The sequence below is a fragment of the Triturus cristatus genome, chromosome 3_1 (assembly GCF_964204655.1).
Source record: "Triturus cristatus chromosome 3_1, aTriCri1.1, whole genome shotgun sequence".
Lineage (NCBI taxonomy): Eukaryota > Metazoa > Chordata > Amphibia > Caudata > Salamandridae > Triturus > Triturus cristatus.
In genome coordinates this window covers 228,339,959-228,367,800 of record NC_140583.1, presented here as the reverse complement: position 1 = coordinate 228,367,800, position 27,842 = coordinate 228,339,959, and the positions used below count along the sequence as shown (strand labels likewise).

At 46.7% G+C, this 27,842-nt stretch overlaps 1 protein-coding gene across 2 annotated transcripts in view; it reads right to left on the bottom strand.

The window, feature by feature from the left end:
- The window catches only part of MYO1E (myosin IE), a 541,337-nt gene that overhangs the window by 317,299 nt on the left and 196,196 nt on the right, over window positions 1-27,842 (bottom strand). For both annotated transcript variants that reach the window (XM_085643738.1, XM_085643737.1), the window contains exons 2-3: window positions 20,862-21,005; window positions 1,805-1,894 (exon numbers count right to left, since the gene is read on the bottom strand). In XM_085643738.1, coding sequence (XP_085499864.1) covers window positions 1,805-1,894; window positions 20,862-21,005 — 234 coding nt within the window. The remainder of the gene's footprint in view (window positions 1-1,804; window positions 1,895-20,861; window positions 21,006-27,842) is intronic.

Genomic DNA, 27,842 nt, shown 5'->3' with positions numbered 1-27,842 from the left:
ATCTGGCAAGACAAGAAAAGCAACATTGGCTTCACAAGGCAAATTCATATTTTATTATACGTTCATTTATTGATGTTAGGTTCTACAGGGCATACCAGATTTGATAAAATGCTTACAAAAGCGGATAACAACCATACATATGGAAAAAGAAAATGGCAAAAAGAAAATGTAAATAAGAATGTCAGTAAGGAATCGGCAAAAAACAAAATCTCTCTTGATAGAAATAGTAAAATAGTAATGAGCAGGTGGAGGAGAGATAAATATCTGGGGAGGACGGTGGCCTGTTGGATTAGTACCAGGAGAATACTGGCCCTACTATTAGATTACAGCTGTGGAGCTACTACCCCGTGATACAGCCAGCAGAGCAAGGGTGGCTGCCTCTGAAAGGGGTGGTGGTGCAGGATGATTTTTTTTAAAAATAAACCTGCTTTGCCGCCGCATCCGCTGCTCGTCTGCAGCCTGCACCGTAGGCACCCAGGCTTCCGAGACTGCCAGTCAATCACGATGCTGCAGGAGCAGCGTCGTGATTGGTCTGAGCGGCCTGTTTGGCCGCTCAGCCAGTGCCTGGGGAGGCTGGGCATGTTCTCCACGGGGCTGTGCAACACAGACCAAAGGAGAACATGCCAACTGCGCATGCCTGTTTGGCCGGCCCTAGAGGGACGGTCAAAGCATCATGTGCATGTAGGGAGGGAGTGTAAACCACTCTTGCTCCCTCTGCAGCGAGCCAGCCCCGCCCGAGTCGCAAAGGACAATAAAATGTTAATAACTTCTTGTTATTATCATTTTATTTTTATTTTCCACTGCTCAAGGAGCAGTGGGGCGACGCTCCTCCGCCTTAGCAGAGGAGCCGCCCATGCAGCAGAGGAGGCATAAACTGCAGTGTGAGCTATTGGGATGTCCCTAAATGAAAAAGACAATAGATGCCCACCAGAAACATGCTGCACCCACAAAGAGGCACAGTGGTCTGGATGTGGCCTAGCAGGAAGAGATTCCTCTGTTGTGGTTGCAGGGATCCACTATGTTCATCACTTAGTTAGAGATTTTTTAAAGGCAAGCATATAGTAACATTAATTGAACACTAGCAAACATATGAACACTAACTTATATAAGTACTATATTACAGCAAGCTGTTCTATGGGTTGACAGCTAATGCCACCAGATGGTGTCAGTTGCCCAATCCACTGTGCTTTGACTTGGGCTGCCGGACATCCTTGTAAAACTTTGAAACAGGTCCTCGTCCACTGAAGGGCTTCGCTTCATTTTGCGGATGAGGGCTCTGCAGAAACCTCCGACATGCCTGGCCTCAGACCACAATTTAGGGTCTTAAATGCACGCCCTGTGGAGCCCCTTCCCATCCCACAGACATGGCCTGAGCCTGTGGGGAGCAGCAGGGGGGTCCCAGGAGTGGAGAGACCAGCACGTCTGTAGTTCCATTACTTAAAGCACCAGTCCCAGGGGTGAATGCTAGTGCCCTGAGTCTGGTAGGACCTCACCTCAAAGATTAACCTGAAATATTAGTGTATAAACCTCACGAAAGGGCTGCCACGCGAATGCTGCGTTCAAGTTGTCTAATGCAACATATCCAAGCCGGTGATGTACACAGTCAGGCCATTGTTAGAGGTGCCTCTCATTAGCAATAGCATGGACAGGTGGGGGTGTAAGGAGAAAAGAACAGGTGTGGTGCTGTGTGACTGCTATGCACAGTGCTACGTTTGCCCTATACACAGTGGACGAAACAATATTACGTTTGCAATGTACATAGCACATACAACAGACAGTCGGTAAAATGAAACAATGTACTCACTGCGCCTTGGTACATTTCAATCTCCTTGTCTCCAAAGTATGGCATCTGCTTGAAGGGGTTGATGGAGATGAGCACAGGCCCGATGTATGTCTGCAGCGGGCAGTCAAGGTCATTGAACATGCACATGAGTGAAGGGTCTGTAAGTGCATAAGGGCCACCGCAAAGCAACATCACTAACCATTTCCTGTTAGAGCGATTAAAAGCAGAGATTGATTCCACCAGGAGAGGCGCATTCCATCAGCAATGAGGCTCATGGAAAAGGGAACGGGAGCCGCAGTAGTGAATAGCGGGGTCCACAATGTCCAAATACACCACATTCACCCCATGACACCCTCTACATGTTCATCTCGCTGAGCTTTCACTGACGTGCAAGTAGTACAGAGTAGCTCGCTACCGATCTATGGACAACGCTTTGGCGCCTAATCAAGGGAATGAATCACCACATAACTGCGATTTCAAAGGGATCAGCCCTCAACAACCAGAGACTGATCTTCATAGCGACTCACCCATTCCATAGACATGGGCGTCACCTCGTCCGCCATTATGTCTTGGCACTACCAACGCAGAAGCTTGAATAACGACTCTCTCAGGTTAAGGTAAGGAGAGGTAGTGGCGAGCTAGACGCTGATAGGCTAAAGTGGTGGTTAAATCCAAAGAACACCTTCTCTGGGTCAAAACTTTTGCTCAAGTAATAAAAAGATATCATAATTTCGAAAACGCATGGAACCTGAATTGAAATAAGTACCGCATAATTTCAATGTGACTTGTTGAGGGTGCTGTCGTTACAGCCGTTGCTGCTTAGCAATCCCAGTACGCATGCAGTGCGCCGTCCAGGAGTGTGGGAAGGTGCACCGAGTTTCTAAATCTGGCTGTGGTGGCAGCAGTCAATGGGGCGTCCCTTGGTTGTGTCTGCATCGTCTGGCTGGGCGAGACCACCAGCACTGTCTGCTAAGATTGCGCCACCTTCCGTCAGTCACTCAGGATGAAGTTTAGGACAGCTAGTCTTTTCTTGGTCAATTAAGCCTCCTTACTAACAAATCAGAGGGTTACAAAGCATGGGTCCCAACAACACACCTCACATATACATATTTTATGTAAGACAGTACATCCTTTTCAAATCTCAAAGTGCAGGTTTCATTACGTAAGGAGTGGTCCCTGTCGGGAATCGTGAGCTCCCTGGTGGTATTGTAACATGTCCTACCTTATCCCCGGTCAGATTCCTAAAGCCGTCATCGACTCCTTCATCCAGGCATTCATACCTCATGCCCTTCTCAACGCTTTACCCTCTAGGTGAGTCGTTCGATGGCAGGTATCTTCAGACCCGCTCCTTCTCTGTTGTATGATCATCTGGCTCCCCATCCCAAGTCCCTTGAAAACACATGGTACGGCAAACCTCCACGTCCATTTGGACAAGTATCCGAACACCTTCTGAGGGGACCTCAAGGACCTTACAAACCCACCAAAAATAAAAATATAAATATTCATAGGATCAGGCATTTAAAAGATATAAATTGATCCAGTTCTGCACTCATGCGGACCTGCTGTGTGGCCAGTACGTGTAAATTAGATTTGTGTTATCCTAATATTCTCTCCTGCCTCTGTTGTGATTGTCAAATCCATGTCAGATATCCAGGATATGAACAGAAAATAAATTTACATAAGATGAATTCGAAGGGAACAATTTACATAGTCAGTGGTTATGCTGAAACTGTGCCGCAGTTCTCGCCCTCGTGTACCAGAGCTTGACTATGACGTTTAGTGGATCTAAAGATAATTCGGGTCTGTAGACGTGTGCTTTTCATGGATGCCAAGCACACACCTAACTCAGCCAAACCATTTGGCAAACTAGAGAAAGGATCACTCTGCTATTTGGGCCAGATGGAAGTTGGCTCTGGAAATGAACACTGCATGGGTTCCAGTGAGAATAAAAGTTTTTAAAGAAAAGGGATTAGCTTGTAAAATCTGACAAATAGTAAGTAGGGAATACTTTTAACATCGTTGGTTTAAACCTTGCAAAGTTCTCAGTAAGAGTGTAGCTTACATAGGGAACAGTCACTGGCTATGCCAAAAGGCCTGGCTCGTATTTAGTCATTAAGAAAAAAGCCTGCTGCAGTGAAAATAAAATTACAAAATTACTTTTGGTGTACAAATGCATCCATGAGATAAATACTTTAATGTATCATATTTTTGAAATGTAAAAAGTCCCTTATGCACTGTAATGCGAGGCGGAGTTGTAAACCAAACAGTTAATAGCATAAGGTGAGAAAGATATACTCCTCTGGGTGCAGCCAACGCCCACTCTATGAATATTTTAAAGAATTGGCGACTCTAGATCAACTAGACAGATGCACTTTCAAGCCAGACCTAAAAGGTGGATCCGCGGGATGGCAGGATGCGATGACATTTAAAAGAATGAAGAGAAGTGATGCTTGCACAAGGTTGGGATTACCCAAGGCACGCAGGGTTTATGTGGTCTGCAGGCAGACTGCGCCCTGGAACAAGGCAAGGTTCCTACCGACTCCCATCCGAGAGCCTATGACAAAGCGCCCAGTGGCCAAGAAGCTCTGCCTGGGCGTTGTTGGCAGCAGAACAAGCTCATTTGTGACCTTTCCAGAGGACAGATGGACCACACCTTCCTGTCTGCAAAGGATTGTCCTTGCTGAGCTGAAAACACATAATTTAATGTGCAAACCTCACCTAATGCCTGTCACCGCTCAGCATCCTCCCCAAACATCACCTCTGTGTCAAGCGTTCTGGCATTCATTCACAGGACGAGGGCGAGGGGAGGAAGAGCGCACACTCGAACTCCTGAGATCTAAAGTATATATTGAACTGAACTGGTATTTCAAAGCCCCCATTCCAAAAAAGAGCAGATGCAGACCACTGGCATAGAAATAGAGAAAATACGTCAACCACTACTTTCAAACTATGGTCAATGACATTATGGACTTAAGGGAAACACTCCTGGTGCATCTGGTTTGGTTGCCTGGATATTTATGTTTCCTCAAGGTACAGCTGGGGCATCAGTAGACACCTAAGACAGGATTCCCCCAAAATGGTAAAATTCATATAATACTTTTCTGTCTATGTTTGGAATGAAATACATTTTTTTAGGAATTCCCAAAGGAGTCCGGAAGCGCAGCTAAGAAGCGATGACTGTTGCAGGTTACCAGAAATACTCCTGGTTTCTATTCTGAGTTCCATTTAGGACCATACGAAAGCATTTTTGCCCGTGAAACTATACAAGGCGCACATGTTTGCGTCCAGAAATGCAACGCTGCAGTGCAACTGCGTTTCTAATGTTTTTCTCTGTGGGTACATCAGGCCACCAACTTTGGAGGTGTACTGCCCCCATTCCTGGAAACATGCTTGGGCACAGGTACTCCTGCCTTTGATAGGAGTAAATATCTGGATACAAATACCAGGAAGGGAGGGGCCTGGAAACATTTGTGGGGAAACAAACATGTTAACATTAATTGTTGGACGCTCAAGGTATCCGGGGGGGCTGTGGGGGCATCATGGAAAATCACCTCCCTCCCCTTGTGTGGAGATTTAGTCAAATTAAAAAGTATGTACGAGCACATTTTTTTATAGGTGTAAATCAACATTTCTAGAATACCTAATGTGGACTGACGGTTGTATCTCAAGCTTTTTACACCCCCAGTAGTTGAACTCAGGAGCACTAACAGCTTATCTAATAGGGCTTTTGCTTCTAAAGCGAACACCGCCAACTCTCTTAGGTTTTGGTACCAGAGATCCTGGGTTCAAATCCCAGCATCCGCACCGGACTAAACGTTCTGTGATTCTTCACCTATCACTGAATCTCCCCATGCCCCATGGAACTCAATGTTAAATATGTATTGTCATCGTGTGATTGAAAGATGTAAATTGCCACATGACGGACGCCATCTTGTGTCATCTCCCAGCACACTCCACGCTATACAGTGCCCTGTCACTGCCCAGCTAGATTACTGCTACGTAAATGCCAACACTCACACACACACACACACACACACGTTCTGAACCTGGACTGTTATTGGCAGTCAAACACTACAGCTATGCATCCCATTGATAAACCAATGACTTCTTGGAATAATTAAGGCCACCTGGTCTATAATTACCCCATGGTCGGTGCACATGACAGAAAGAGCACACAGACAGAGAGAGCACACAGGCCCCAGCTGGATAGCCCAGAGCAGATAAGGACATCAGCTTAGTGTCTGTGACAGGTTCTCAGAAATCAAAACCACCTGCTGATGGAAAGGTCACACACCTTTGACCCCAGACAGCAAGACATGTGAAAGGCCCGAGGCCCACCTGCACACAAGGGAGAGGTATTCATAGCCCCAGAGAATCTGAATGCCAGTCCCTTAAGTAGCCAAAGAACAATGCTGCAGTCAGTCCCCTGGGACCAGAGGGCGGCGCGTTTCAAGCATGAGGCAAGAGAGAGAAATAAGCACCGGCAAAGCCAACGGGTCTGACTTTAATGCGCTTACAAAGCAAAGGTATGAATGCACAAATACTGTTTGCATGCATTGCATACACAAATGCTGTTTCACTGGCTTTGCCAGTACTGGCTCACAAAGTAGCAAAAAAGAACTGTGTTGTACAGAATGCATATATGAGATAAAGAGTGTGACAACCAGTGTGATGGTTGAGTATACTTTGAGTGCATTCTAATGGAAGCCCTTCCTAGAAGGCGGAGGGATACGGCAAAGAGCCAATAGTAGGAGGTGAGAGAAAACACTCCTCTAGGTTGGGCCAAAGTTCACTCGAGCTTCATTGTAAACAACTGGCAACAATACAGATTTAGATTTACTGATAAAAAGAGGAGCCAAGAATGCAAACACTCATGCCAACCTTCACCTTCGCCGAGCAGTATCTGAAGAGAAGCTCCAGGGAAGTTACAGAATCATTCTCAGCCAAAAAAAAGGGAAATCGCTCACCTGGGACACAGCACCAAAAAGCAAGAAGAAGTGAAACAAGAACTGGTGTAGATTACTAAATGTTTGACTAAACTTTGGTCGTACAAACCAATCAGTGTCAAGCAACAGGCTATCTCTCGGCTGAGCTGTTTAAAGGGAGTGCAGCACTAACCAAGCTGCTGATACCCAAGAACCCACCCAACCGGACTAGTCACTGCCGCTATCGAAGTTGTGAGTACCTCACGCCCCTAAAAGCCACTATCCCATAAACTACCCATATAACGACCAATCTGGTAATGTTGTAGAGTCTGCTGCTCCAACGTCAACAGGGAGGCAAAGTGGGGTGGAGCACCACTTAAGAGATACTTTGTATATGAGACCTGTCGCAATACATTTCATGATATGTATGCATACAAAAAGACTGGTTTGCTATGATCCTATTTTTAAATAATGCTCACCAGCAGATCAGGTATTCAAAAGGTACACCAGAGTGCTTTCTTGGATGTACCCAGAGCCGCGGGGCGATCCTATACCCCCAGGTCCCCGCACCACTGATTCCTCCTACACTGGCCTCAGGTCCACCCCCCAAGGGATGTCCCCGTCACCCTGTAGTGTCAGTGGAGTAGCATAGTTCAGCTTGAACAGCCCTCCTGGAGGTACCTGGCGCAGCTCCACTCTACAGATGCAACCCAAGGCCACAGATTGCCAATGGCCTACCCAAAGTACGTCCAGAATCAGGCCAGATACTCAGACACGCACCCAAGATATATTTATGTACAGTGAATCTCAGCGCAAATGACTTTCAAAGACTACGGATACCCTGAAAATCGGCTGGACCATTCTGAACCTATGATGGACACCGATGGATGACAAGAGTGAAATGTGACATGAGATGATGTATCCTACTTCAGGGAGGGAGATCCTGCGGCCTCTTGACTTGGAAGTGAGGTAAGGGTTCATGCTCATGGACCACAGAAAGTGACCCTGGTTAATGCAATGGGCAAATTGAAGGCATGACTGATGCCACAGTCCCAGATTGCCACAGCATTCAGTGGACAGCCCGCAAAAAGTGGGGGAAAAACATCACAGCACCATTGTAGCGCTTCACGATGAGCATTGAAAGTACTTCCCTACATGATGAAGCCACAAGCACTTTACATTATGACATTGCAGCCTCCCTCGTGCTTTTATTCTTTTTTTTTTTTAATATGCGTGACCTCAAGTACAAAAACAAATCCGAAAGCAAGCCGCAATTGTGTGGCTGGCAGCCTCTGAAGTGGTGAGCTCTGTTGGTAAACAATGGGCACATTTAGCAGCACAGGGTGGCACGGATTACACTAATTCTTTCCTGTCCCTTTAACAATTCATTGATTCAGAAGCCAGCCTGCATCCTGGCCACTAAGACTGCACGAGGCGTCAGAGGCGGGCTGAAGGGCCTGAAATGTCTTTTACAGAAGGATCACTGGGATATTTCTTTTCTTAATTCAGCCTCATACCAGCGGTATTATTTGCTGCCAGAGAAAGGTTGGCAACGTAAGACAGTACAAAGAGCAGACAGGAGGAGCACATGTCACTGTGGGAGGGGTGACTGGGTTCATGATGCAGAGGGGCAGTGACAAGTCCATCACACCACAGATGTCAGCCGCATGTCTTGAGGGGCCCGTCGGGGTCCATCGGATAGCAGTCCCAACACTTATGTTCACCTTATGTTCACCGTCATAGCTAGGACCGTAGCAATCCCAGCATGCTTAGTGCTGCTTGTCGAAAAACCAGGACTGGATGGAAGTCACAGTGTAGGACAGAGCTAGCCAACGCCAGTGTGACATGAAATACACAATGTGTCGTCAGCAATCAGAAGTGCAGCTTTGTATAACCACGATGACTGCGAGAATTAAAGATCCAATGGGCATGAAAGGGCGAAAAGTAATCCATTTCTTTAGAAATCGACAAATTGCTGCCTGCTACTCCTTACAACGTGATTTGTGCACCACAACAACCGACCATATCAAGAGGGGTCGAGAAAAGGACCACATCCCGCAGTACACAAAGCCAGGTGTTACGACCACTCCCTAAATTACATGAAACGGATCACCCGAGGTGAACTAACAACCGCGACACGGCGGCCTGCTCCGCTTCCACTGATGTCTTTGGTCTCGAGAAGACAAGTGATAAAGGAATCCGTTCCACTCTCCCACGGGGCGCCCTGTGGAGACTGGGAGATCGGTTCCCAGGGCGGCTTTACATTTCACAACACATAACCAGATATAGTGACTCATTCTTTCCTTTTTATTAATACTGTGATTTTACATGAAGACATTTGCAATGAAAAAGAGAACATCTAGAAAAGCAAAAGCATGGGTAGTGCGCCATGCCTCCTGGCTCACAGTCCTTGGACTGCCATTTGTTGTGGGAATGTTTTAAATGTTACTACCTAATGAATGCACCTTGGAGGTTGTCACTCGGAGCACAGTCATGGTCACTGGAATTATGCGGCAGGGGAGTGACAAATTATGCGGCAGGGATTCATAAATTATGCAGCAAGAAATTGCAAATGATGTGCTGTAATGCAGCTCATTTTGAGATAGTGTTGCTTCATTACTTTGCCAGTTTTAGGATCCCCCTGCACAGCGCTTGCACTGTGCTTGCGAAATCTATTGTTTTCAATATAAACTTAAAAGGGACCTCCTCTCTTTTCGAGGGTGCCACTTACCTTGCCTCCATTTCTATAGGCTGTAGCATATTTTCCTACATTTACCAATGCTTGTTCCTCGTCTGCTCCTCATCAGTTTTCCACCACCGAAATACTGTTAACATCCGCTTTGGTGGAACTATATTCCCATAAAATTTTGCCTTTTACTCTGCCAGCATATTTATATAACAATTTATCACCCAAGAGATTAGGTGATTTGCATAGAATCACACGCTCTTGTGCGTGGAATTACTGGTGCGTACGCCCTCAGACAGGGACTTCCCTGCACAAGAGAGGTTGGAGCTGCGTTTACACCTTAGGCAAATAGCCAAGGACTGATGGGTTACGATGCAGGCTATTGCAGGTCTTACCGGTGAATCCGCCTTCTTGATTTCCCAGGATCACTGGTTTTGTATCAAATACAACCGATGCATTATTTTGTTTCTCTTGTTTTCCCACACTTTTCACGGCAGTAGCTATTTAGAGATCCTGAAGAAAGCCACGACACTGTCCAGGTCATTGGCTGAAACATGTTGATCATTATCCAGTATGACTGAATCTAATAATTTCATGCGTACATCTTTGTTTTTAGTCCTAGCACAAGGTAGCCAGAATAAAGGTCAGAAGGTGAACCTTGTAGTTAGTTTTAACTCACTAACTCACTTGCACTGCACCCCTTACAACACCCTTTTAGCTCACGTTGGATTTTAGTAATAACCCCTCCCTTAAAACATCCCTGAGCTACTCCCTTGCAGCGAGGGGGTGGCAGCCCGCACCATGACTAGGCCTCATGGTGCGAGGAGGATTCCCAATGATGAAGCATGCCACCGTTGATGGGTGAGGGAAACCGTCCTTAAAGGGGACACACCCTGTAAGTTAGTCCCCATTTTAGCAGTTTTGCACGTCACTAGACCCGAGGGCACTGTGTGTATCGAGTTACTTGACTGGGGAGTTTGCCCTCGCTGGTCTTCCAAATCTCCTCAGGCCCCTTCTGTGTATAATTAGGCCCTTTCTTGTCCCAGAGAGCCCTGCAGCACCTACAGGTGAATCTATATGCAGCATGGCGCAAAAGGTTCAACCAATACCCAGGGAGGGCAACAGACAAACCAATCCTGCGAAGCATAGGTCATCTGTATTAAGACTATTAAGACTTGCACATTATATTTCTGAATGCATACATTGTTCAATGTTCTATGGTTTCTCTGGAAAGCGTGCGTGATTCAAGGTATGTATAAATATATATTTTGCAGCCATCTAAAACGTGAAACGTTAAAGTGAACAAACGCAGATTAGCAGTGCACCAGGCAGATCCTGCTCAAGGCAAGAAGGTGAAGGTGGCACACTTTGATGTTCCTTGTTACATGGATGGCAGAATCAATGTAAACGGACAAAGAAGCATTCAAAAGGTCATGTCCAAATCCATATGGGACCTGATGTAAAAAATAAGAGTCCGCTTCATTAAACTTAAAGAGAAAATTGACAAAAGCAGCAAATAAAATCTGCAATGAAATGTACTTAAAGCAAGAACTAGATTTGCTTTTAAGAACTGTACCTGGGTTTAAATGCAAGAACGTTTATGGTTAACAGAAGAGCTAGCATTATAGATGGAAACAGCAGAGAATGCACAGAAAGGACCCTTAAAGCAGAAACAGATACCAAATTCAGAGTACAATAGCGGCAGGAAAGCATAGCTCAATTCAATACGATGTTTCTCTATTAGGTCTTGCTAGAAGCAGCTTAAAAGCCTCTCCCATAGATATGTTTGTATCAGGGCTCGAGTCAGGGTAGACATTCCTGACCTTGAGAATTGGAAGGGGCAGAAAATAAACATACTTGGCACAGCAAAGGGTAGAGCAAAATGATGGGGCCCGCTGCGGAATGCGATAGGGAACCCTGCGGAATGTGATGAGGGAACCTTGACTCTTCCATATCTCACAGATATTCATTGCATTGGGCTGAATGGGCGCCCCATACCCCCATCGAGTGCTAGGGTCCTCTGGAGGGTTGCCCCCCACCTGTACTGCTGGGGCAGGAGGGTCCTGTGGTAGGCCCCGTGGCACAGATAAAACGTGTATAGACGTCTAGTGCTACTACAGAGCTGATTGCCAGTTTCACGGCGCAGGCAGCTGGAATTACTGACTCCGATCGATGATTTCTCCCCTACACCATGCTAAAGTCGCGGCAACGATACAGTACCACCGTGTCATCATTTACCGCATCTTAGTCCTGATTCCAAGACTGGAACAGGTGCTAAATAAAAGGAGGGGAGGGAGGGGGGCGATGCAGGTTATGGGCTGGGCTTTAAGTGGGTTGAAAAAACTGGGGGGTCTCTTAAACGGGCGTGGCCAATGTAATTAACTGTGTGGCTTAAAAACACATAAGCTACAAATCTTTGCTTAGCATAGTGTGCCGCCCGACTTGTATTTTGCTGTTTCTGTCATTGCATCCAGATATATGATATAACAAGTAACATCATACCTACAACAAGTCAAGACTATTAGCTTTGTCAATGGTTGTTAGTTGCATAAGATAAATAAGCAGCAACTATGGCTTGAATATAATATTGAAAAAGCTTCCACTTAAAGCCCTGGTGACACCACGACCATGTTGCTGCTCCTGAGTTTCAAAAAGAGAAGGGAAATCCAGAGAGAAAATAACTCTCTTTAAAGGATTTACCTTCCCCAACTACGCTCACCTGGCATGACATCATGCCGTAACTTCTCCACTAGTGAGAAGTGAGCAGTGAGAGCAGCGCACATCGATGTGCCTGCTGTCACTGCAGTCCGGAAAAAATGGACCGCCTGTTCCTGGGCTCAAAGCAGAGCCCGCTAGGGACCTGTTTAGAGGCCCCCTTTAAAAACTCCTTGTGCTCAGCACCGGTGAGACTCGACCCGCTTAATGCCCTGGTTATGGGGCAGGGGTGGGTGTCTGGTATCAGGGAAGGTTCTATCAAATCTTTCAACTCTCACGGTGCCACCTTCTGTCACATGTCTTCAGCTCCCATCACACGGTCACCTGGTGAGTAGCCGATATCACACGGTGAGCACACAATTAGCACGGTCACACGGTCACCTGGTGAGTAGCCGATATCACACGGTGGGCACACAATTAGCACGGTCACACAGTCACCTGGTGAGTAGCCGATATCACACGGTGGGCACACTATTAGCACGGTCACACGGTCACCTGGTGAGTAGCCGATATCACACGGTGGGCACACAATTAGCACGGTCACACGGTCACCTGGTGAGTAGCCGATATCACACGGTGGGCACACTATTAGCTGGCCACCACTGCAGAGAGCAGGCTTTCAGCTGATTACTTGGAGGTTCTGCTCAGCCGATGTCCATATCAGGTGTGAACCCTCGCCAGGACATCGGCAGCAGCTTCAAGAGCTTTTTTGGGGTTTTTGCGCAGGGCATGTGGGGGCTTCGGGGTGAGGGTGGTCCTTCAAGGCAGGGAATTTAAAAGTGCTTCAGGCTGTGCTCTGCGCCAATCTTCGCTCCCTTTGAGGCCCCGCCTCCTCCTCACACAGTGAAAAAGTTTCCCAGGTTGGCAGGTCTGGTTCTATTGTGGCTGAGGGAAGCGTGGTGAAGGCAAGGGTTGGTTGGTGCCAGGCTGTTCTTGTGTCTACAGCCCTTGTTCTGGAGTACAAGGTTGTCTTATAGGATGTGAAAAGCACCAGCTAAAATCGGGCAGGATTTTCCTGCGCTCTGGGCCACATGGAAACACCAACCCTGGCAGTGAGGTGTTCCACGTGGGAGCAGTCGAGAGAGCGCCAGATTACAGCACTTTTTAGCAAAATGTAATTTTCCCATGACACCAAAAATCTTGCACTTTACTGCTTTCATAAAATAACAATAAATAGAATATTTGATTTAATGTTACAAAAATGCATGTCCCTTTTAAGCTGCAGTAAATATAGTTTTCGTTTTTTGTCAAAGTGTGACTCTCTAACTCCAAGTCTGCAGCAATTGTGTCAAAGTGCTCAGGAGTTAACACCCTTCCTCTGTATTAAGTGTGGTGCGCTGCTGCAAGGGTGGGCCTGGTTCTAGGAGCGCAGGTCACACAATGAAGCACATGCAGTAATAATTTATGGGCCGAAGGCCCCAAGCGCTCACGCGCCCTTTTATTTCTATCCGCGGTCCCCTGTAATGTCGTGACACTGACGCGATACGCTGAGGCGTACGCATCAGGTCACGTGATGTACGTAAATAAAAACGGGTCGCGCACGCACGTACGCCAGAACCAGTCACCCCTGTGTCCCAGTGTCATTGTTTGACTGCAAGGCCCCCAGTTGTCGTGGTCACCGCAGTGAGCACGACATAACAAAAGTGGCGACGAGGGTGGGCGTGCCCTCACCTTTGTGCCTCGCGCGGGTGTGGCGGCTGCGTAGTGAGCACCGCTTGCGGTGCTCGTGCCCCCGCACGGAGTCGCGGGACTTTGTTGGTGCCGGCCGTTTACGCACCACGTGATTCCTGGCCCGGGGACAGATCGGAGCGCTGCAAGGAGCCTCCGTGCGGCGTCCGCATCGCGCTGCCTGCCACATGTATCGTGCTTCGTGAGGCCGGCCAGGAGCGCTGTCACGTGCAGGCAGGGGGCGGTGCACACCTCGAGTTGCCAACATCGTGAATAATGGGACTGGCTTCCCTGAAGCCCTGAGAGGGATTACCCAGTCTGGGAGCACAGAGGGATACTGTGGGACAGATAATTAAGGTCTCCCAGGTGACTGCACGGCCCAGGAAGCCCAGTAGAAGTCCCAATACTGCAAAGCCAAGGGGTGTCAGTCTGCCACGTGGGATAGGAACACTGCAAGGAGACACACCCATTTCAGTAACAGGTCTCGCCTAGCGCAGGCAGCACACGTGTAACATGACAAATATTCCCCCAATTGAGCCGTTCACAGTAGAGGGGTCCCCGTCAGCGGTGGCAGCCCGATGGAAGGATTGGGAAGACAGATTACGCATCTTCTTTGAAGCCACGAAGGTCCATAGGGACCAGAAACGATCGATGATCATTCATCTCGGGGGGAAGGATATTCACAATATAGTCAAGACGCTCGTTGAAAACACACCCAAAACTCACACAACACTGATAGCCGCGTTAAATGAACATTTCGAACCGATGGCGAACCGCGATAATGAGCGATTCATATTCCGCCAAGCGCGCCAGCTCCCCGAGGAGTCGCTAGACAAGTTCCACGCCCGCCTTAAGAACCTAGCAGCCACCTGTGGTTTCAGAGACGAGACGGAGGAAATAAGAGGACAGATAATCCAGGGATGCGCGTCAGTCAAACTGAGGGAGCGAATATTGGAGGAATCCGGTAAACCACTGGCGGAAATATTAACAATGGGTCGGACGAAGGAACTGTCGAAAGCGCGCGCCGCGCACATGGAAGCTGCTCTGCAGGTACCGGTGAAGGTGGAGCCAGTCAACGTGGTGTCAGTCAGGCCGAAACAGAGGTGGCCCAAAAAAGGGGCGGGAGCTACCGCTCCGGAACAACCGAAGTCATGCGGGTCCTGTGGGGGGGCTACCACATGTCGCGGCGGAATGTCCAGCACGAGGGAAGAAGTGTCTGGGGTGCGGTCGTTTTAACCATTTCGAGAAGGTGTGCCGGTCGAAAAGATTCCGCAAACCCCGCCAAACAGTGAACGCCGTTGATGAGGGAGAGCTGGTGGCCAGCGACATGGATGACGATGGCGAAGAAGAGAAAGTGGTGCACAGGATACACATGATAGGCACTGCAATGCGCAAGACACGACAACTCCTGCAGTGCAACGTCCGGGTAGGGTCGCAAGAGATTACCACAGTGGTGGATACTGGGGCCAGCATCAACATCATGGCTGCCACACTGTACAGCTCCATGCACCCGAAGCCCGTGTTACACTCGTCAACGATAACGGTATTCGCGTATGGGCAAGAGGAACCGCTGAAGGTGTGTGGGAAGTTCAAAACCACGATATCTCACAGAACACGGTCGGTCACGTCAAACATCTACGTCACGGAGGATGGGCAAGGCATGCTCCTGGGCTGCCGAGCCGCAGAAGACCTAGGAGTAGTGACTTTCGCATTTGGAGTGCACCAAGAGTCCATGCACAACATCCTGGAGGAATTTGAAGAGGTGTTCCAAGGAATAGGCAAATTCCGTGGCAAAGAGATCCACTTGCACATAGACCACACCGTTCAGCCAATAGCCCTGCGACACCGGCGGATAGCCTTCCATCTCAGACCATTGGTGGAGGCAAAACTGAAAAAGCTTGAGGCGGCCGGAATAATCGAAAAGGTATCAGGACCTACCCCGTGGGTGTCTCCCATAGTGGTGGCGAGGAAGCCCAAGCAGCCAGGCGCAGTCAGGATATGTGTTGACATGCGACTTCCCAGCGTCGCCATCAAGAGGGAGCGCCACATCACTCCCACCATCGACGACCTCAGCGGGGACATGACGGGTGCCAGGTGGTTCTCGAAGTTGGATCTCCGATCAGGGTACCACCAACTGGTACTGGATGAAGCGTCCCGAAACATTACCACGTTTTCGTCACACGTTGGGCTAAGGCGATACACCCGGTTGAGCTTCGGAGTGTCGAGCGCTGCCGAGGTGTTCCAAAACGTGATCCAGGAGCTCATCGTGGGGATCCCGGGGGCAATCAATGTCAGCGATGACATCATGGTGCACGCCACGACGGTCCCAGAACATAATGAACGACTGCTGCAAGTGCTACGTCGGATAAGAGAGGCAGGTCTCACGCTGCATCGAGAAAAGTGTGAGTTCCTGTGCAACAAACTACAGTTCTTTGGGTATACTTTCTCGGCGGAGGGAGTAAACCCCGATCCTGAGAAAGTGAAGGACATTAAGGAAGCAGCTGCCCCCACGAACATCACCGAAGTTCGAAGCTTCCTAGGAATGGTCAACTACTGCGGTAGATTAATCAAAGACTTGGCCAACCTAACAGCCCCTCTGAGAGAACTGACAAAAGAGTCCACCCCGTGGACGTGGAGCAGCGAGCAAGCTCGGGCATTCGAAGAAATCAAAGAGGCGCTCTCAGAAGCAACCACGCTCGCATTCTTTGACCCCGCCAAGCTCACGTTAATTGCCGTGGATGCTGGTCCAGTAGGGCTGGGCGCTGTCCTTCTGCAAAGGAAGACGACTCAGGATGAATGGGCTCCAGTGGCATTTGCCAGCAGGTCACTCACCGAGACGGAGCAAAGGTATTCCCAGATAGAGAAAGAGGCAATCGCAATTCACTGGGGCTGTCACCATTTCCATTTGTATGTGTATGGGAAGCCATTTGTAGTGACCACCGACCACAAGCCCCTGGTACCACTCTTCTCTGGCACATCCACAAAACCACCACGAGAATTGAGAAGTGGATGCTCCAGTTACAAAATTACAACTGCAAAATAGAATACCAGCCCGGGGCACGGAACCCAGCGGACTACCTCTCTCGTCACCCTCGGAAGGCCACCCCACAAGAAATGGAAGAAGCGGCGGAAACTGAGGAGTATGTACGATGTGTCACCGCTCGGTCGTGTCCCAAACCGGTGTCCATGGCTAGCCTGCTACGTGCCACCAGTCAGGATGAGTGTTTGCAGAGAGCCAAGCAAGCCGTCCAGAACAATAACTGGAACAGAGCAAGAGAAGAGTGGAAGAGTTTGACGCCTATGGCGCAACAGATAATAAACAGCCTCTACCATGTAAGGGAGGAATTGACCGAGGATGACACTGGTTGTCTGCTGAGGGGGCACAGACTGGTCATCCCGACGTCGCTAACTCAAAGGATGGTAGATCTAGCCCATGTAAGCCATCAAGGCATGGTGAAAACCAAGTCGAGACTGCGCAAAAAAGTCTGGTTCCCCCTCATGGATGACCTGGTAGAAGCCACGGTTCGGGCCTGTCACGCCTGCCAGGTCACCGGGGAAGCACCCAGGCCTGCCCCCATTGTCATGGAACCTCAGCCAAGAGTACCATGGTCCCAGATAAGCGTGGATTTTGGCAGCTTGCCGGACGGAAGGCACACTCTGGTCGCCATCGATGACCACTCAAAGTATCCCGAAGTAGAAATACTGGCGGCCCTAAGCCCCCGCGAGGTGATTCCAAAACTAGAGAAGATAATGGCTACCCATGGACTGGTAAAGGAAATCCGAACAGACAATGGGTACCCCTTCCAGAGCCAGGAATTCGCTGGGTATCTGCAGGCTTTGGGTATTCGTCATCGGCGAATCACGCCCCGATGGCCTCAAGCAAATGGGGAGACCGAACGTTTCATGAGAACTCTCAACAAGGTAATACGCATTGCTCATGACAAAAGCCAGTCTGTAGAACTCGCCATCTTTACCTTCCTCCGAAGCTATCGCCAGACGCCCCACTCTACCACGGGAACTGCTCCCGCTCACTTGCTGATGGGAAGGGTGGTCACGGACACTATACCACATCATCCGGAGTGGCGACCTGAAGCCCCCAATGACAGTGCCATTGACACCCGGCGCAGAGGAGCATATGCGCATGCCGATACCCGACGCAGAGCAGTGGTGCCGGACATGGCACCAGGTGACATGGTACCTATCAAAAACCGAACACCCGGAAGCAAGTTCAGATTGAGGTTCGAAACAGAACCATGGACTGTGGAAGAGGTCAAGGGTACCTGCGTTACCGTGAGGTGAAGAGGGGAAAAGGTAACTAGGAATGTTATGTATTTCAAAACAATTCAGCCCTCCACCGGGACTGGAAGCTCGCATCAGGGGGCGCACCATGGTCGCCCCGGGAGTGTGGAGAACTCGCCAGAGCAAGCTGAGTCTATGGACCATGCGGTAGGAGGAGCTGATTCCCAGTTTCGGGACACTGACTCACTGTGGCCCGTCCAAAAGCCAGAGGTGTCACCTCGAGAGGAACCGGATGCCCCGGCGATGGGAATGCCAACGGTGACCGTGTGAGTAGCGGCTCAGGTGCTTTGCCGAACAGTGGAGAGTCTCGATACAACTTGCGACAGCATCCCGAGCCCTCCCGTCGCCTTAAGGACTATGTCAAGTAAGACTGTTTTGATTTGGGTACAGTAAATTGGTATATGTTAACATTAGACCGATATCGGAGTGGAGAGTCATTCCAAGTCCAGAGTACCAGGATATGTTTTTGAATGTTTCGTTTTTTTTGTGAGTTGGGGAGGAATGTAATGTTGTGACACTGACGCGATACGCTGAGGCGTACGCATCAGGTCACGTGATGTACGTAAATAAAAACGGGTCACGCACGCACGTACGCCAGAACGGCTGCGGCGGCGGACCACACCAGTCACCCCTGTGTCCCAGTGTCATTGTTTGACTGCAAGGCCCCCAGTTGTCGTGGTCACCGCAGTGAGCACGACATAACAGTCCGCCGGCTCCGAGGGTTGCATGCCTCATCCGGGTCAGAGGTCTCCACGTGAGGGCCGGGTGGTTCACAACATCTAGCTCGAGTGTAAAATCGAGAATATGAACCTATTTCCTCTGTGCAAACAAGAGGACAGGTGTTTAATAAATGTATGCTGGAACAATGCTGACACTGGGAAGTACCAGGAACAGGGAAGTATCTATTATCATTAGATTAGAGATGTTGATTATTCGTGGAATGAATGCTAACAATGAATGAATGCTGGCGCAGTGTCAGAGGCTATTAGCAAACGTAACAACTATTGGTGAACTGCAAATCGATATACGCCGGGCCTTACCAAGAGAACATTACCAAAGAGGAAACAAATGTGCCAAATTTAGTCATTAAAAAGGAAATTGATTTGTGAACACTCACACATCTTCAAACCTTTTTACCTCAGCAGTATCTGTATTGGCCAGATAAACTCTTAGCGAATTTTACCAACCGGTCAACAAACGCAAAGTATTCCCGTTATATTCAAGGTGCACCTTCTCAGGTTTATAACTCTGGAATAATGCTAATGCTTTGCTTAAATTCTCTGGCGTGAAATGCTTGCATGCATATATAACGTAAAGCCGACTTTGTGGGAAGTCTTGCAAAGACTATCCTATGAAGTGTTAACTCCACCAGCCTGGGGCAGAACTGTTATTAGTGCAGCAGGTGCAGTGGTGTCGAAGCCCACTGCACCGCAATTATCGGCGGATAGAGAGATGCACCCTGGCTGTGGCAGCAGCTGCAAATAAACTTTTTCCCTCTAAGTGTTTCTTCCATTTTCATGGATAATTTTGCATTATCATGGCACAAACTACTAATTGATGTAAAGAAAATACTTATATATAAAAGAACAGGAGTCTGATAGTGCATCACCCTGGTCAAGCAGAACCACTTCTAAAAGGTGAGAACGCAGCTTTAACTGCTGTGATGAGAGGATGATGGGCATAAACTCCTGTTAAACTCCTGTTATATACTACATTGGCGACCCCAGCAGGAAAAGCTCCCTGTGCTGCCAATCAAGGATGTGACATTCTACCGCCCAACAGAGAAGGCACCTATATGAAGGAGAGAGAAAATAAGGCCATTAGGAATTACAAGTTTAACATTTTTAAGTTCATGTTTATTAATCCACTTTTATTTTTGGGAGGTATTGAGCCATGTGTATTTTTTAGCCTGTGGAAAAATGAAGTTGTAATTACTGTAATTCCACATTTATTTAACTGATAAGTGCACGCACACACCAATATGGTTTTAGTGTGCTAAGCACTGAGGTACAATAAAACAGTACACTTACCTGATAACATCGGCGTTACAGTACTATGTACACATGCCCATTTAAAGCCCTTTACTCCTCATTAGGAAGCCTCATCCCTTTTAACTCCCTCTGCTGTCAGTGTGTTTGGCTACTGATATGGTGATCATGAGTGACTGCATGGAGATACAATCAAAAGTATATCAAATGTCTGTATTCTTCCGTCAATAAAATTAAATGTAGACCTGGAAACAGACTCTTTTCTGAGTGTATAGGCAACAATCAGCACAAATGGAGAACTAGAGCCTTAATAGAAAGTATTCAGGGACAGCTGAAGGTGCTGCAAGAGAGTCCTTTGGCATCCCCTCTGCAAAGGTATCTTGGAACAGACCCACACTTGGCAGGGCGGCCCGAGAGCTGCGGCTCACACAACCCATCTTAGGCGGTTTTAAGCTGCATTAAGTGTCATGGGCTAGTTGCTATCTTGAGCCGATGGACACCATTAGGACTGATTTTCATATGCTTGGTCCCACTCTGTGATCACATAGATGAGCTACAATTGGTGGAATTGAATGTCACACAGACGAATTCTCTGTGATTAGGAAGTATTGGTTCACAGGTTTTAAGAAGTGACAAATCAACCTCTCACCACAAGAGAAGTGAAGTAGGGCTTTTGCAATAAAACCAGTTAAAGAAAACAAGTGCCTGCTAATCCATTTGTGATTCAATTGGAAGGCATTATTAATACGTGTACATTACCAGTCTTCACCATGCACGGACCAGCCAAGAAAGGATACAAAAATGTAGTCATCCATGTAGCGCTTCTTCAAGTTTTCCACGATGGCGTCCTCTGTGATTTTCGAAAGCAGGACCATGTCGTCCACGCCGCTGTGCTTGACATTGTGGCTCTGCCAGTGGTACCTGTAGTGCCCTTTGCTGCCCTGCAGGTTGAGGAAACACCACATCAATGCATGCTGCGGATGCTTAGCAAGTCCCATGACAGCACAGTGCTAGGTCTTGCCATAGAGAGCTCTACCTCTCTTGGGGTCACATACTACTCATTACATTTAATAGTCTAAGAAGTGGACTACCATGATGACAACTGCATGTTTCTGCCCATCATATGTGTCAATCCTTGATATGTGCTTGGGCTAGGTTTCCTTAAAGCAAAGAAGGCCACATGTATTTGGATTGTTTGTTTTTCAATTATAGTTTTGATGCTGTTCGGAGTGTCACATTTGCAAAAATGTTTGAGAAACGGGTACATTTATTGCAATAAACGGTTAGATGAATCTTGGCGACAGTTAAGCACATGAACTCGCACCTCACCCAGGCCCCTGCCTGGATCAACACCCTGGACTCTAAAGAATGATAAAAAAAATAGCTGTGGATTAAGTAAAGAACAAGGATATCAAAGTCAGTCATAATCACCTTTAGAACTGTAAAGTGACCTTGAGCAGGAATATGACAAGATGTGTGAGCAAATGACTTCTGAGCTACAGAACTTCTTTAACAATAATGTTCTTTGCTGCAACCATCCTTACATAATCCTGATCTCACACAAAGGTTGAAGAAAGCCAAGCCTACTGGCTGCAGCTCTGCTTGTTTGAGTAAGGCACGCACACCTTACACATCTCACCATAGAAACATCTCTTCGACACCGCTCTTCCTCATCCCAGTCCTCATGAGTGAGAGGATTCGCAAGCAACGAAGGTGAATCTAGTGCCTGTAAATTACTCTCTCGTCAGCAGCTCCTAACTCTGGTTACTTTTTTCTATGTCTGAAAACTTTATATTTGTACTTCTCAGGCGCTCCTTGCAGGGCGCCCACACCTATGTTGCCTTTCTAGTGCCTTCCCAAACAAACATAAGCTTATTGGTAACATTATTGCCTCTGGTATATGCCCTCCCCTACTCCCTCTCTCACTCTAATAGACTCAACATAGAAATTTATGTTTGTGCAGAAGGAAGATTTTCTCCACCATTACACTTTATTGATAACATATCTTGAAACTTCATTCTGCACCTCCACTCACTTCTTTTATAGATGTATTACTTCATGGATCAACTGACCAGGCATTTGTTAAATACATGATTGGAATTACAGAATGAAATAGTGGATTGTGGCTTGATGGTGTGAATTGATGGGCACAAAATGGATGGTGCAAGAGCTTTAATGTGAACGTTGTCTCAGTTTTGATATCATCGATGCTCATTTAAAAAAAAAATATTTTACAAAGTTTTATATAGCGCGAACTTGACCCAAATCCGCTATCAGAACGCTTTACATAGCACCAGTTGCATTACATGAGGACACACTCATTTTTGTTAGGCACGGGGAGATTAAGTGATTTGCCCAGAATCACGGGATGTTCAGCGTCATTGCCGAGACTCGAACCCAGTTCCCCAGATTCGAGGTCGACCGCCCTAGCCGTTAGGCCAACTCCTCTCCCAAATATATAACTGTTGGCGAAAGGGTTAATGAAGGCTATCGTAAGCATTCAGATATTCTTTAGTCCACAGCTCTTAGCCCAACTTGAGAAATGCGTCTCCTGCTGAACTCGCATTGCCGCTCAAGTCCAGTTGACTCCGACAGTGACTCCAGCACCATTGATTATAGCAGAAGATCCCTACAATGAGCACCTTTTTACTAGAGGCCGTGTGGCATATCTTATTCAAAAGGGTGCTTCATTTCAAGTTGTGGAGAAAGATATGTGTGTGCAAAGAAAATGCATCTGCCCACCCAGGCCTTTGAATTAGCGAGCAAACACATCTTCAGTGTAAATCTTCAATGGCTGCATCTAGAGCTTAGGAAGGAAGTACGTATACGCCGACCATGGCTTGAAATGGCTCTGGTGTGATTGTTTATCACTCTCCAAGTCCTTTAGACCCTAGGATGGATAGAGTATTGCACTGGACATGACCACCTTCTTTCTTACAAATACCATCAGGCCCCGGGAGGTGGACAGGCCAGCCCAAGTCTAACACCGCTCGCTGGCAGATATGTTCAAGTGGTATGTGGACACCAGAACATATAACTTGCCAGTAGATATAGAAACATGGAGATTTCCAGGCCAATTCCTGCTGCCCAGATCTTGACTGCTCTTTACGCTTAAGTCCTACATTGTTTTCATCGTTATACTTTCTTTCATTGCTCAAGCCTTACTCTTGTCCTAAGGGCGTGAATTAAAAAGCCACTCGCAGGGCCAAAAGTTAGATTTATATAAAACACACATTGTTTACAAACTCAAATATGTCTCAGATACAAGAGAGTAAAGTATGCTAAAGTATGTCACATGAATGTAATGTATGTATAAGTCATAGTCTTTATCAGTGACAAAGGTAAGTGTCTCCTGGAGTACAGAGGTAAAAAGGTGAATTTCAACTAAGTGATCAAGGACATGCAATGGAATATAGGGTCACACACTCAAAATAATGTCAAGGGAATTAAAATGCTTAAATTGCATTTGAGACATAGTTCAGAGTGACTAACTTGCACAAAAATACACCTAGTGTGAGTGGTACTCACGTGCACCAAACAAGTTAAGCACAACATGCACATAGGAAAGGCCAGCTTGTAAGTGACTTACTAACTTCTAAGTAAAGAAAAACAAAATATTGAAGTTTTTGGCATTTTCCAAACGTGCACAAATGTGAATTACATAGTGCATGCATTATGCATGTCTATGTTTATGGAAATTAGCCCATTTGCCAAATATTTATCTACACAAGCTTCCAAAGCAGAGCATATATTTATGAAGAGTTGAATAGGAATGTATGCTGATTAGTCTAACAGCGAAAATTATGTGCTTGCAAATGCGCAAATCTATGCATTATGCATGTTATACATTTTTTTCTACCATCTGTGAATCAGCCCAATTCTCTCTTTGAGAATACATTAGCTGTTTTTGACTCCAGGATTTCTGCTCTAAACATTCGCGACCTTTCCGCAGGAAAAAATGATTCCAACTGAAGCTCCTAGGCCGCCCTGCATCCTGTCTCACAGCAAGGTCTCGTCTCTTTCACTAGGAACGGCCTGCACAGCGACCCCTACAGGAGTGGGGGCACCTCTTGCAAGCCCCATCCCTCTATGTTACTTTAAGGTACACCGATGGTGACATTTGACCTTTGGTGCTTGATCTGTTATGGTCTGTAGGCTGTGGTGGGACAGAAACAGCTGCCAGCACTGCTAAGGGGGAGGGGTGGGGATGAGGGGCGGTTTGAGGGTTCAAAAAGTGGCTCTGCACCAGGAATGCTTTTCAAAAATAGAAGGCAGTGGAGTGCATTTGACAGCACATTTTCCAACGAAATTGCATTAAAAAATACCTATCATAAGCAATTCTGAAGGGCTACTTATTAAAGATTCCAATACTTCTGAGTTTACCCTTCAAGCTTTATGTATTGGCAATGGTGCAATGCATAATGACCGAAAATGCAAGATGGTAGCAGTAAAGTAAAAACACAGGTTCTTTACCATCATGAGACCAGGAATGCAGGATACTTTTGTATAGCACTTCATACCAGTTTCGCCATTTCTAAGTGCTATAAATTACAGATATTACTAATATTAAATTACATTAAAAAAAAAAAAAATTGCAGAGTTTTATATAGCGCGAACTTGACCCGAATCCAATCAGGTATCATTGCACCCAATGTCTGCTGAACTCAGGCAGTTAAAAGTTGATGTGTCCTCATAAGGGATTCATCTGATGACCAGCAGATTTCAGTATCTTCCTAGTCAATCAAAAGAGGTTTATTCGAGAAATGTGCTAAAAACAAGCAGCTTTTGAGATCCCCAAGCCCTACCGAGACTTTGGAAGCTTTACCTGTTACAGCGCTCCTATGTGTGTGGAGCCAGTCAATGGGGCTTTGCTGCTGCTGAGTAGGAATAATTACATAGGGAGTTGCACCCACGGGGGGAATTTATTTGCCCTGATAGTGCAGCTGATTTTGATGAAAAGCACTCCCAATCACCGATTGTTCGTAGGATGGCAAACGAAGGCACTATCTGGCATTCTGTTCTCTAGTAAACAAGTGAGGAGGCAAAGACGATGGGCAACACTCAAGAATTGAGGACTGACCCTTCCTTATTGCACTTCCTCATCGAGCTACATACTGACACGTGGCTGCAGGTGAGGTTATCCACGACAATGTTTTGTCGTCCAAAGTCCGCACTGAGAAGGGCCTCAAGGTTGCATTCTGGCACCCTCATTATTCTCTTTGTACATCCCCAATCTGACTGAGTCTTTTGAATCAGAGCTTGGTATTCCACCCAAGCCGGGAGGAATGGGAATGTCACATTTGGCCTATGCCGACGTAACTAGTGATATTGCCGCAAACCCTAAAAGGCCAACAATACTAAATTGTCTAAATAAATTTAATTCAAAGAATGGACTAATTGCCAACCTGTCACAACCAAAATGATGATCTCTGGGAAGAAAACTAAGTCCATATCATGGGTCTTAGGAGATGCCTCGATCGAACCAGTCAACCAATACAACAATCTTGGAGCTACAATCGACAGTAAGCCATCATGGACTAACCACCTATCCACAAGAAAGTTTTGGTCAGCTACGATAAAACCTATTAAAACAATTTCCAACCTGTGCTGTGGCAAAGCAACCAAACCATCATTGAAAGCACTAAACATGACACTTATTCCATACTCCCTTTATGCACCACCTGCATTAAATAACAAGGTTATAGCCCGGCTCAATAAAACGTATATGCAGTGTATCTTTTGCAACTAAGCACAGCCACTCCACACTGTGTCATCAGGCTCGAACTGAATTTAAAATCTTTAACGTCACTTCACTACAGAAGCAGTTTATATTATTCCTGAGATTGCGCAAGGGCAGATCCGTCCTTAATTCATCAGCAACTGAAGAAAACATTATATAAAGATACGGAACTCATCATAGCTTCAAAACGGCTCTAGAAACATATTTACCTGATCCAGAGTCGCTGGCAAAGTTGAACCGACTGACTTGAAAAATTCTATTCCAAGGGATTCTACCCAGCAGCAGAGGACTATGACTTGACCAAGTCACACCAATCACCAATATAAACACACTCCCGTAGTCTCTGAAACCCTCGCCTTACAGAGCCAAGAATGTCGAGGGTCAAATCTCCCTGGCTAAATTGCCATACAATTCCTATGACTTAGACTATTTTTATTCCCATTTATGAAATTGAAGGGGAATGGAATCCAGCGCGTGAAGGAAAAACTGCTTGTCGACTCTGCGGACTTACAACTGAAACCCTTTTGTAAAATTTATGTATTTGCCCCGAACTTTTGTATTTAAGAAAAATGTACTTACGCCCAAATTTTAACACAGCAAAAATAAGATTGACTGTTGAGGCTGTTAGATATTGTTTTAGTGCCAGCGATAATAGCACAATTGTAAATGTATGTGTCTTGTAAAGCACATTGCTACCCTGAGGCGTCCTGGCGCTGTAGACCGCTGGGGAACCCGTCCTGGCTATCCCTGTGAGATGGTCCCTCTTGGGTATCTCCAAGGTGAAACCAGGCATCCCCAGCGAATGTGGGGGGCCGTTGTGGAGATGAGGCAAGCTAATGCCCAGAGTTGCCAAGTGTGATCCCTGGTTAGAGTAGGCACCGAGGCGAGAATTATCAAGTCCGCTGGCCCTGGTCCACGACCCTGCCGCGTCGGGAATTGAACCCTGGTCCCAGGCCGTGTTCTGCTTCTGGGTCTGCTGCCTCTAACCAGTGAGCCACACCACTCCACACAATTATAAGGCTAATGGCATTTTTAGACGAAGTTTATAAAGTGTTACCCTACTGAGCTTAGCAACTCTTTATCATCGATCTTAACTTACACATGTCCAGTACTTTTTAACCGTTGCTTGATATTCGTGCCCAATTGCGATATTTAGTTTTTTATTGCAATCTATTGATTAATACAATACATTTCACTATTACCACCACCATCACTACTCTAGTAAACATTGAACACAGTGTGTGAAATAGAAGAGTCTAATCTACAGAAAGTGAAAAGGGCTGAGCACTAGTGACGTATCACGCAGAGCTTCACCAACCAGCACCCGGCTAGGCCTCATTACATTGGCACCATACTCCACTACAGCAAAACCTCTCTTTGTTGGAAATAAAGGGCTGTAGAAAAAATATGCGCGGCGAGATGGTGTCACTCCTCTGTATGTGCACGCATGCGCAGGATTGGCCAGTCCGTATGCGGCTGCTTGACCCTCCGTGAAACCTTAAAGCAGACAACCAGGCTCTGATACACTGCACTTTACAAAAAGTGTCAATGGGACTTGCAGTTCTGAAGGGCACAGCCCCAAAGCTTCAATACACCAGCCGCCACTGTAAGTGGAGCAAGAAGATAGCTTTTAACCTGACTTTCCCCACACCATGTCATCACAGCCTTATTACAGCTACTGTTGTGCTCAGAAATTTGTTTCAGAAATATGAATTTATATGTTATGATTTTGTACAAGTACTGAATCTTTAGGAACTAATTTCCTGCACCTGTACAAGGTCTGTTACTTACATCTTACATTGAAATTCCTTCTAGGAAATTATTAACCACATACCTGGCTAGCAAAAATAATTACATTTGTGGCTGATGATTGATATTAACAAGTATAACCATGAAAACACATTCTAAGATCACCTTACCTTATCAAGGTCTTAAAAAAGAATGAACTCTAGTTTTTGAGAACTCTGAAGTTCACTCACACCCCTTCTCCCTAGATAATACGTAGAGAGCAATTTAACAAACAACACAATTATAGAAT